This window comes from Culicoides brevitarsis, chromosome 1, assembly GCF_036172545.1.
Source record: "Culicoides brevitarsis isolate CSIRO-B50_1 chromosome 1, AGI_CSIRO_Cbre_v1, whole genome shotgun sequence".
Taxonomy (NCBI): domain Eukaryota; kingdom Metazoa; phylum Arthropoda; class Insecta; order Diptera; family Ceratopogonidae; genus Culicoides; species Culicoides brevitarsis.
In genome coordinates this window covers 5706595-5718017 of record NC_087085.1, presented here as the reverse complement: position 1 = coordinate 5718017, position 11423 = coordinate 5706595, and the positions used below count along the sequence as shown (strand labels likewise).

General features: G+C 26.4%; 3 protein-coding genes across 4 annotated transcripts; 2 read left to right on the top strand and 1 right to left on the bottom strand.

Annotated features, from left to right (window-relative positions):
* The first annotated feature begins 818 nt into the window (after positions 1 to 818).
* Positions 819 to 1496, top strand: LOC134828124 (homeobox protein prospero-like). 2 transcript variants are annotated; one of them, XM_063841097.1, is made up of 3 exons: positions 819 to 1020; positions 1105 to 1193; positions 1250 to 1496. In XM_063841097.1, exons 1-3 carry the CDS (start codon positions 923 to 925, stop codon positions 1366 to 1368), a joined length of 306 nt encoding a protein of 101 aa, XP_063697167.1. In that variant the 5' UTR covers positions 819 to 922; the 3' UTR covers positions 1369 to 1496. The 2 variants fall into 2 exon arrangements, with proteins under 2 accessions (XP_063697167.1, XP_063697166.1); XM_063841096.1 differs by having other exon boundaries at positions 1096 to 1193.
* On the bottom strand, positions 1493 to 6659 carry LOC134828122 (insulin-degrading enzyme). The gene is made up of 5 exons (XM_063841094.1): positions 6520 to 6659; positions 5724 to 6398; positions 4053 to 5025; positions 2390 to 3520; positions 1493 to 1780 (listed from the first exon to the last, which is right to left on the bottom strand). Exons 1-5 carry the CDS (start codon positions 6579 to 6581, stop codon positions 1553 to 1555), a joined length of 3069 nt encoding a protein of 1022 aa, XP_063697164.1. The 5' UTR covers positions 6582 to 6659; the 3' UTR covers positions 1493 to 1552.
* Positions 6660 to 7640: 981 nt separating this feature from the next.
* Positions 7641 to 10258, top strand: LOC134828123 (drebrin-like protein). The gene is made up of 5 exons (XM_063841095.1): positions 7641 to 7826; positions 7892 to 7979; positions 8120 to 9023; positions 9528 to 9605; positions 9666 to 10258. The coding sequence occupies exons 1-5, from the start codon at positions 7744 to 7746 to the stop codon at positions 9806 to 9808; spliced, it is 1296 nt and encodes a 431-aa protein (XP_063697165.1). The 5' UTR covers positions 7641 to 7743; the 3' UTR covers positions 9809 to 10258.
* Positions 10259 to 11423: the final 1165 nt, after the last annotated feature.

Genomic DNA, 11423 nt, shown 5'->3' with positions numbered 1-11423 from the left:
AAACAAATTATTTTAATTTTTTAAAAATTAATTTTTTTTCGTTTGGAGCAATTTTAGACTCAAAAAATTGACTACAGAATTTATTTCAATTTCGACTTCACAAAAAAATTTTAACATATTTTTTTAGTAATTTTTTTTATTTTTGAACAAATTTTTTAAAAATTTTGAACTTTAGAATTAATTTTGAATTTTTATTTTAAAATTTTATATTATATTAAATTTTTATAATTAATTTTACTGTAAATTAAATTTTTATATAAAATTATTAAATTAAGTTTTATTATAAAATTAATTTTTTTTTTATTTAAAATTTTTATAAACAAATTATAAAATTTTTATTTTTTTTATAATACCTTTTAGACTTTTTTAGAAAAAAATTTAAACTACAAAATTTTGTTCAAAAATGAATTATAAATAAAAAAATAAATTGATTAAATAATTAGTTTTGAAAGTATTATAAAAAAATAATTTTAAAAATTAATTATAAAAATGATTTTTTGAAGAAAATAATATTTAGTTTCAAAAATTATTTGAAGTTTTAGATTTTTTTTTTGTTATTTATTTTCATTTTTCTCAAAATTTAAAAAAAAATTTTTTTTCGTTTTTTTCAAAAAAAAAAAAAAAAAAAAAAAAATTAACATATTTTTCAGCAAATTTTTTAATGAACTTTTAGTACAAATTTTTATAAAATTTAAGAAATTAAATTTAAGATTTTTTTCTTTTTTTAATTCCGTATAAAAAATGACAAATGCCCTTATTTTTTTCTCTCTAAAGTACGAACCTGAATCGAACCCCCTTAATTTATTCGCCGCCCATGAAATAACGGAATTTTCCTTAAATCCATCAAATCAATCGCAGTCCTTTCAAAACTGCATTTTTTTTCAATAAAAATCCTTTTTAACTCCCAAAAATTCTTTTAAAAATGATCGTGGATGATCAAAGTGACGCCCTTTCCAATCGCATGCAAGAATTCGAGGAAAAACTCGCACAACTTGAACAGGCAATGTTGACATTGTGCAGGTAAGTAAAACAAAAAAAAAAACGCATGGCGAGTGAGATAAGAAAAAATTAATCAACAAAATTGACAAACAAAAGTATTTTCAGTCGAACGGAGGAGAAAATCGATCGAGTTATTCAACAATTGAACCTTATTCATGATCGCATCGTGAATCCACGCGAAAATTTACAACACAGTGAGTTTATTTTAAAGAAATTTTTGTAGAAAAAACAAATTTCGGATCTTTTTCAGGAGATGTTGAAATTGACAGCGATGAAGAATCCGAAGACGATGATAAGGAAAATGACTCGGATGGAGGATCTGACTATGAAACAGCCTCCGTTGATCTGTCAGATGAAGCTGAACGTTAGGAAAAGGCGATAAACAGGATTTATGCCCGCATTTTAACCAATAATTTTCAGTAATTATTGAATTTTTCATTTTTTTTAAATTTAAATTATTATTTTTTTTCAAATAAATAATTCTCTTTCAACAATGATTCGTTCTAGTTTGTGGAAAAAAGAAGCGCTGTGTGTTGATTTTTTTAAAGCGTGTTTAAAGTTTGCTTTTTGCTCCTTTCGGTAGAATTTTTATATATGGCTCGACATTTGGATACAGTTCCTTTGTACTCTTGAAAGTAGCTAAATCTTCAATTTTCGTGTGAATTGGTTGTTGTTCAACTTGATTTTCCGTATCTGAGGCAGGAGCTTTTTCCGTGCAATCTGTCGATGTGATGTAAATTACGAGTGTTCTTCTTCCTTTGGAGTTTGGTAACAAAAAGTTCTAAAAAAAAAATAAAAAAAATATTAATTTTTGAGATAAAAATCTACTTTTTTGATTTTAGACCAGTTGAAAAATTTTAAAATTTTACCCCAATGAACATTTTAAATTTTTTTTTCCCAAAGCAAAATTTAAAAATTTTGTCTTAATGAATCATTTTATATTTTTGTCCCAAGGCAAATTCTAATTTTTACCCCAATGAACATTTTTAATTTTTGTCCCAAAGCAAATTTTAATTTTTCTCCCAATCAACATTTTAAATTTTTTTCCCAAAGCAAAATTTGAAAATTTTACCCCAATGAACATTTTTAATTTTTGTCCCAAAGCATGTAACGCCAGGGAGGTGGCTTCTATAATTTAATGTAATCAATTTATGTCAAAAAACAAATTTTAATTTTTCTCCCAATTTTTAATGCGGGGAAGTTTTTTTCCAAAGCAAAGCAAAATTTGAAAATTTTACCCTAATGAACATTTTTAATTTTTGTCCCAAGGCAAATTCTAATTTTTTTCCCATTGCACATTTAAAATTTTAAACCCAATGCACATTTTGAAATTTTCAATGAATTTTTTTCTTCAAAATTTCGTAAAATAAAGCAAAAAAATTAAACTTACTTCATAAAACTTAATAAATTCCTCCTTTGTAATTTTTTTCAGGAACGCAACTTCGCATTCGGATCTCTCAAAGTGATACTGCTGCACGGAAATTTCATTCAAATATTGCGAAAATTGAGCCGACATCCTCTTGGGCTTCTCCAATTTCAATGCCGCCAATGCCGTTTTATGTTTTTCAAACTCTTCATCTGACATTTTTTCGATTTGCGCCTTCATCGAAGTCAAAAATGTCTCAATTCTCTCTTCAACGTACGCCGGATGTCGATTTGATTGCACAATTATGCGAATTCCTTGCGCCCCGCAATTTCTCCGTGTCCCACAAAAGACAATATATCCAAGTTGCTCTTGCGTTCGAAGGGTATTGTAACATGGCTCGTTGATAATTTGCACCGCGAGATCCGTGAAAACGTTATTTTTCTCGCTTTGACGTCCTACTTGCATATAAAGCTCGGTGCAATTGCTTTTGTGTTGCGTGTGTTCCGTTTCGAATAAAAACGAGTCGCCTTCATTGAGTTTGACTTCGCGTTTCAGCAAAAGTTGTCGCGAGTTCAATGGTAAAGTAGTTGTCGCCGAAATGTGTTTCTGAATGATTTTCGTCAGCCCAAAAGTTCGTTCTTTGTTGAAATTGCCGTAAATGAAGCATTCCGCATGTAATCTCGTGAGCAACTCCTTGATGAAAGAATTTAAACGATCGACCGTCAGAAATTCCGTCGCTTCAAGCAATTCCGTTTTTGTCCATGAAACTTCCGTTAACATGAGAGCCAAGTAATAAATCGCATGGGAGTATGGTTGTTCCGCTTTGAAATTTTTCAAGCCTCGAATATATTTTTCTTTGATAATTTCAAAGCGTTGCGGGTCGATTTTGAAGTTGAAGAGATTTTCCAAGACTTTTTCCAACAAAATTCCTTGTTTTTCGCTGTAACCACTGATTCCAATGGAAATCCCGTATGTCGTATTGCTCACGGCAAATTTTAATCCAGCTAATTCCGCATCATATAAATACTCGTTGAGATCATCTCTCAAAAGTTGCACAAATAAATGCGTTAAATTGCAATTACTTGGATCTGAATACACGATGGGCGATGCAAGATCGATGTTGATACATGATTTGGGCTTCAGGAATTCATTATCCTAAAAAAAATAAATTTTGATGAAAATTTTTAAATTTTTCATGTTCTAAAAAAATTTAGATTTTTTATGAATTTTTTTTTTGGTTTGAAAAAAATCTTAATTTTTGCCAAAATTATAATAAAAATTTATTTTTTAAATTTTTCTTTAAAATTATTTAAAAAAAAAAATTTATTTAAAAAAAAATTATTTTTGCCGATTTTATACTAAAAATTTATTTTTTAAATTTTTCTTTAAAATTATTTAAAAAAAAAAATTATTTTAAAAAAAAAATATTTAAAAAAAAAATTTAAAAAAAATGATTTAAAAAAAAATTATATAAAAAAATATTTTTTTTCCGATTTTATACTAAAAATTTATTTTTTTAAATTTAAAAAGTAAAAGTAATAATTTTTAAAATTATTTTTTGAAAATTTTTTTTATATTTTTAAATGAAAATCTTTGATTCATTTCACTAAAAAATCTCAAATTTTTGCCAAATTTAAATAGAAAAATTAAATTTTTTCTTTTAATTTTCAGTAAATGTGATCCTTACCTGTAAATGCCACACTCGAATATACGGCGAATCGAAGATAATTGAAGGAAATTTCGACGTTCCCTCATATTTCAACAACTCAAAATCTGTCGGGATGAAAGGATTCGGTTTCGGCAGTTTCAACGCTTCACTCGTGCCGCAATTGGTCCATTCCCGCATCTTATTATTGGCAATTTTCTCGTGTTTATATGCTGTCCCATACCATTTCTCCGTCAAATTCGCCGTATCAGCAACTTTTTTCCCAACCAAAATAAATCTCGCGTTCTCCGGAAACATGTTTGAGAGCAAATCCTCAACTAGTTCAGGTCGCCATTGATTCACGAGATACGGCGCACTCAAAACTTCTTCCAACGGATACACTTGCATCGCATGTACGAGTCCCGAAACGAGCGCCAAAGGATTTTCCTTGTCCTTGAACCGGAACAACATTTGACTAATTTGACAATATTCGTCGAAAATCCACTTTTGCGAGCCCTCCTTCTTCAACATGTTGATATACTGAAAAATAATTTTGATTATTTCGTCGGTTTTTTCATATCCCTTTTCCGTCAAGTCGACTGTAATTTCAAAAAATCCCCAACCACGTGCCGAAGTTGAATAACCTCCCATCAAATTGTTGCTCAAACCTCGTTTTTTGAGTTCAGACAAGATGCTGCCAGCGCCTTCGTGCCCGATAAGATGAGCAACGTAATGATCAGGACCCGATTTGTAATATTTATCTAAATCGGGCATCTGAAAGCTGATTGTGAGAGTTCGAATGTCTTTGATGGGCACGACAGAAGTTAGTGTTCCAAGACGATCGTTCAAATAGGGTTTCGGGTCGTAAACTTCGTGATCGATATTTTTGTTCATGATTGGAGAAAATTTCTGTACAACCATGTCTTCGAGCTCATCCAACGATTCTTTGCCCAAAATTGCGAGACTCATGATGTTTGAGCTGTACCATTTTTCGTGAAATTTGAAAAGTTCCTTCCTGAAAAAAAATAAATAAAAATTAATTTAAATTAAAGCTCAAAATTTAAAAAAATATTTAAAATTAATTTAGTCGAAAAAATTTAAGAGAGAATTATTTTTCAAAATTTCTTTTCAAAAAAAAAAAAAAAAATGAAAAATATTTTTTTTTTTTCAAATATTTGCTCAAAAAGCTCAAAATTGAAAAAATATTTAAAATTAAAAATAATTTTGAGAAATTTAATTTTTTCGAAAAAAAATATGAAAAAAATAATTTTCAAAAAAAAAAAAATTAAAAATAAATTTTCCAAAAAAAAAAATAAATAATTTTTTTTTCAAATGTTCGCTTTTAAGCTCAAAATTGAAAAAAATATTTAAAATTTGATTTTATCGAAAAAATAATATGATTTTTGAAAAAATGAAAAAATGAAAAATATTTTTTTTCAAATGTTCGCTTTGAAGCTCAAAGTGAAAAAAAAAATTATTCTTGAGAAAATAATGAAAGGAATTTTTTTTTAAATTTTATTTCAAAAAAATTTTAATTTTAAAAAATTTTTTTGAAGCTTGAAATTGAAAAAATATTAAAAACAAAAAAAAAAATTACGTAAAAATACGTAAAAAAAATACGTAAAAAATTCTTAAAAAATAAAAAAAATTGTCATAAAAAAAAATAGAAAAAATAAAAAAGTTGAAAAAAGGGAAATTTTTAAATTTTCTCACCTAACATCAATTCCTTGTTCCTTTGGCGTTAAACACAACGTCTGTTTATTTCCCGTCCCGAATTTATAATACGGATGTTTCGGATCTGCGAGTTCTTTATTGACTTGTCGTATCCTCCAAACATCTGTCGTCAAATTTTTTTCATGCTCCGAGTCAACCGCATTAATTTCCCTCTCAGTTGCTGTCTCCGTGAACAACGGATCGATGAAAAAATGCGCAAATCGATCCAATGCATCGTCCAATTTATCAGGAACTACCTCGAAATAATATTTTGTCATGTCAGCATAAGTCGCAGCATTGCTCGTTCCTCCATTCGCCGCAAGAAAACTCGTGTATTCATTCTCATCCGGATACTTTTTCGTTCCCAAGAATAACATATGTTCACAAAAATGCGCCAATCCCGGAATATTTTCAGGATCACTCAAGTAACCAACTTCCACAGACATCGCAGCTGCCGATTTATCTGTCGTTGGATCACTGATGAGCACACATTTCAACCCATTGTCCAAAACCAAGCCACGATATTCCCTCGAATCCTGTTCCGACTTCAAAATATTCGCAAATCTCGTCATTTTAGCTGATGCAATGTTCGGTGCGGGATTGTTACTGAACATTATGTCATTCTTTCGGCCCATGTTCTGGTACGTGTGAATCGACTGGATGCGAGTTATTGTTCTACAAGATAAAAAATGAGTAATTATTACGTCACAAAGGTGATTTATCAAATTTTCTCCAAAAAAATTTCAGCAAAAATCAAAGTTGCACCGAAACTCGAGTTTTTCGCAATGACACTCACCGATTTCTGACACTACATGCACAATTTCTTATGACTATCCGGGCCGAGAATAAATTAAACATTTAAAAAGCGATCGATAACGAAGTAATTCCGCGATATTTTTAATATTTTATCAGATATTTTGATGAATGGTGTTGTTATTGTGCAATTTACGAGGCGTACGCAGCTGATTAGGTTGATCCAAGTTAATTTTTTTTTACTTTTTGTTTCATTTTGAAAATTTCATAAGGAAAAAATTTATTTTTTTTTTTTAATTTATTTTAAGATTTTTTTTAAATTCGAAAAAAAAATTCCATAAAAATTTTGAAAAAAAATTAATAAATTTTGAAAATTTTTTTTAAATCAACTTTATGAATTTCTCGAGTTTAATCAAATTAAAAATAATTTTTTTCTATAAAAAAAGTAATTTTCAAAAATTAAAAAAAAAAAATTAACATAAACTTCATGTTTTTTTGTGATAAAATAATTTGTTGTATTTCGTTTTCGACTCCAATCAATTCTAAAAATATTGAATTAAAAAAAAATAATTTCGAACTTAAAAAAAAATTTCAAAAAATAAAAAAATTAATGTCTTTTTTGTAATTTTAAATAATTTTTTATGATTTTTTGTATTTCGTTTTCGACTCCAATTAATTCTAATTGAATTTAAAAAAAATTCGATTTGAAAAAAAAACAAAAATAAAAAAATAATAAAGTTCAAATGCTAACTTTCAAATAATTAACGAAAAAAATAAATAAAATTATTTTTTAAAAATATTTTTATGAATTTTTGTTTTTTTAATTAAAAATAAATTAAAAAAAAATTAAATTAAATTTATACTAAAATTAAGAAATTAGAAATAAGAAATAATTAAACACTTAAAGAAAATGAAAAAAATTTAAAAATAAAGAAAATATTTTTTTTATATTTTTATTAATTTTTTTTTATTTCGAATTTTTTTAAAATTATTGAAAAAAAAATTTTTAAATTGCTGTTCGTGTAAAAAATTATAAAATAAATGAAATTTGAATAAAAATTATTTTTATTTTAAATCTCTAAAATTTTTATAAAAAGTGAGGAAAATTTAAAGTTGAAACGACCTAAAATTGTCATTCACTTTGACAGTCTGATTATTATGAAAACTGAACTGAAACAAAATTAGATAGAATTTTAACTAAATTTCAATAAAAACCTTCGAAAAATAGATTTTAACACAAAATTCAAGACAGAAATTATCCTCAGCAATGTCTGTCGACTTGGAAAAAAACAAAAGTAGCATTTTAGACGCGTACAAAGATGTTTTATCTGATAGTTCGGAGACTGATTGGTAAGATTTTTCATGTTTTTACTTTAATTTTCTAATTGGAATTCACAATTTTTCGTATTTTTCAGGCTTTTATTGGGCTACGAAGGCACAACGAACGTTCTCAAGGTCATAAGTAAAGGCGATGGCGGTTTAATGGAATTGCAAGAAGATTTAGTAAGTATGATTCACTTTTCTCGCAATTTTATCTGCATTTTATGACTGCTTTCATTAAGAGATTACACGCGTACACACGTATTGTGTACATTGTTTCATTTTATTCGCTTTCTCACACAAAAATTTATTTTCTCTTTTAGAATGCTGGCAAAGTGTTGTATGGCTTCATTAAAATATTGGAGCCGGAAGCGCAAGTAACGAAATACGTTTTGCTTCATTGGCAGGGAGAAGCATCGCCGAATTCGCGTCGTGCAGTGAGCGCAAGTCATTTGTTGCAAGTGAAGAGTCTTTTGAAGGGAGCTTCAATCGAAATTAGTGCAACGAACGAAGACGACATCGACGAAGACAAAATTCTCGAAAAATTACGAAAAATTGTCGCAACAATCGGATTTACAAAAGCCACGAAGGAGGTTTCGTCGCCCGTTGTCGAAGAAAAACCAAAACAATTTGTTCCTTCTCCCGTTCGTTCGCCAATTAAAATTCCCCCGCCAGCTCCTGTGAGTCCTCCGCCCGCGAAAAAAGTAGTTGAAAAACCAAAATCACCTCAAAAAATTGTCTCTCCGTTCTTGAATCCGACAATTTCGACGCCAACAACAACAAACGAACCCGCAAAACCCCAAAATGGAAGTAGCAATGGCGATTCAGGACCGTCGCATGTCAATAAAATTCGCGCAATGTTCTCGCAACAGAAGCAAGACGAAGCGGCGGCAAGTAACGGAGACGCGATGACGAAGAAACAACCGCCTGCCAAGCCAATTAGGAACAGTATTGCGCGAAAAATGGAAGAGCAAAAGGCAATTTTCGAAAAATCCATGCTAAATGAGCCCGTAAAGTCGACCAAACAAGACGACATTTTGCGCGAAATTCAAGCAGCGAAGGAACAAGCAAAGAAAGAAACGGAACAAGAGCCTGTCGTGCCACAAGAACAAACATATCAAAAGGTAGAGGACGAACAAAAGATGGAAGAAGAGAGATGCATCAAAGAATTGGAACAACAAGACTTTCACAACATGCCGACAGAGACTGTTAATGAAGTGCCAAATGGTAAATTTTCTTATTTTTATTTTTTTGAAAATTTAATTTTTTTTTTAAATTTTTTTATTTTTTTGAAAATTTATTTTTTTTTTAATTTTATGTTTTTTTTTAATTTTTAAATTATTTTTTATTATTTTGAAAATTATTTATTTCAAAAAAATTTAACCTCTTTTAAAAATTTTATTTTTTTAAAATTTTAATTTTTTTGAACATTTTTTTAATTTTTTAATTTTTAATTTTTTTTTTTGAAAATTTTTTATTATTTTAAATTTTTTTTATTTTTTTGAAAATTTTCATTATTTTTATTTTTTTTTTATTTTAATTTTTATTTTTTGCTATAATTTTTATTTTTTTTCAAAATTTTTTTTTTTTTTTTAAATTTTTTTTTTTTCAAATAATTTTTATTTTTTTTGAAAATTTTTATTTTTTTTTTAAATTTTAATTTTTTTGTAAATATTAATTTTTTATTTTTTTTTTAAATTTTAATTATTCTTGAATAATTTTTCATTTTAGAAAACATAAATACGGAAGAACTGAACTACGATCCGGATACCATGTTAAAAGCTCGAGCCTTGTACGACTATCAAGCAGGTAATTTTTCCCTTGAAATTCAATTTTCATCAAAATTTTCATAAAAAAAACCTTTTTTAGCCGACGAAACAGAGATAAGCTTCGATCCAGGCGACTTAATTACCCATATCGACCAAATCGACGAAGGTTGGTGGCAAGGATTAGCTCCTGATGGCGTATCATACGGCCTTTTTCCGTCAAATTATGTAGAATTGATACAGTAAAAGTCACAAAAATGTCCTTTTTTCTAAAAAACTTTTAACGAAAAACTTAAATTTTAACCAAAATTCCTTGACAATACCCGTTTTTAATGTTGTTTTTGTTCCTCACGAAAGTTATATAAATGTGCAAAGAGGTGCAATATAAAAAAAATGCTTGACATATTTGTTAGTTATGAACCATGTTTCACTATTACTTTATTAAAAATAATAATGTTTAACCACAAGAGATTGATTTTGAAAAAAAAACGAACAAAGTTACAATATAAGTACAACAAATATTTACATTCTCAAAACACGCATTTCTTATGATGTTAATGCAAATTAATGTTTATTATTATAATAATTATACATAACGCACTTATTTCATTCTTATACAATAAAAATAGTAATTTTAAGTTTTTTATTTTTTTCTACAAACATTTCGCTCAATATAAATTTTCAATAAATTATTTACAGGACAATTTTTCAAAATTAATATTTATAAAAATTAAAATTTATATTAAAAAAAAAATATTTAAAATATATATTAAAAAGTATTAACAATTTACTTTAATCTGTATTAAAAATGAACTAAAGATCAAATAAATAAATTTAAAAATATTTAAAAAATGTTTTTTTTACTTACCTTTTTCATATCTTTTTAAATAAAAAAAAAATAAATTTAAGTTTTTTGAATTTAGAATGATAATTATTATTATTTATTATATTTAATGTTTTTAAAACTTAAAAATTAATTATTTTTATTTATTTATATTTAATATATATATTTTCTGTTTGTTTTTTTTTTTATTTAATTTAATTTCTTATTTTACAGATTTTTTTATAAATTTGTTTTTATTATTATATTTAATTATCATTGTAGAAATTTTGCGATATTGAACTGAGAAAAGTTTAATATTTTTTTTTTATTGAATTCAATTAATTTATTTTTTTTAATGATGTTTGATGAATTTCCTCCCAAGTTATTTATTTACGTTAATTAATTTTTAATAATAAGTATTTAATAAATCCCAACAACATTTTATGCTACATTTTACAACATATATTTTTTTGATACAAAGTTAATTTTCAAAAAAAAAAATTTTTTTTTTTCATCACATCTATAATTTTTTTTGAATGAATGAAAGAAAATAAATAAAAAAAATGCTCACATCTACAAAATATATATTCACAATTTATACTTTTCTCATATTCTATGATATTTTTCGTTATTTTTTTTGTATTTTTGAAATATTTATAAATAATAACAAAGGACACAGAAAGTGTTAATTTTCTTAAATTTATGTTTTAAAAAATTATTTAAAGTATGAAACATTGCACTCAAACTCGTGTAAGTGTGTTTATTTTTGAAATTTTGTATTTAATATTTTTTTCAAGTTCTATAATAATTTTGATATTTTTTTTTATTAATAATTTTGTAAAAGAAAGAAATTTTTATGGCTTTAAGTTAATATTAAATATTTAATTTTTTTATATATGATGAGAAATTATTCTATTTTTTATTTGTTTTTCCTGTTCTCGTTATATCTCTTAATGTGTATCTAAAATCTACTTCCTTATGTCTCTAACATACGTTTTACCAGTTTTGTTTTTTTTTCTTGCTTACAATTATAACATA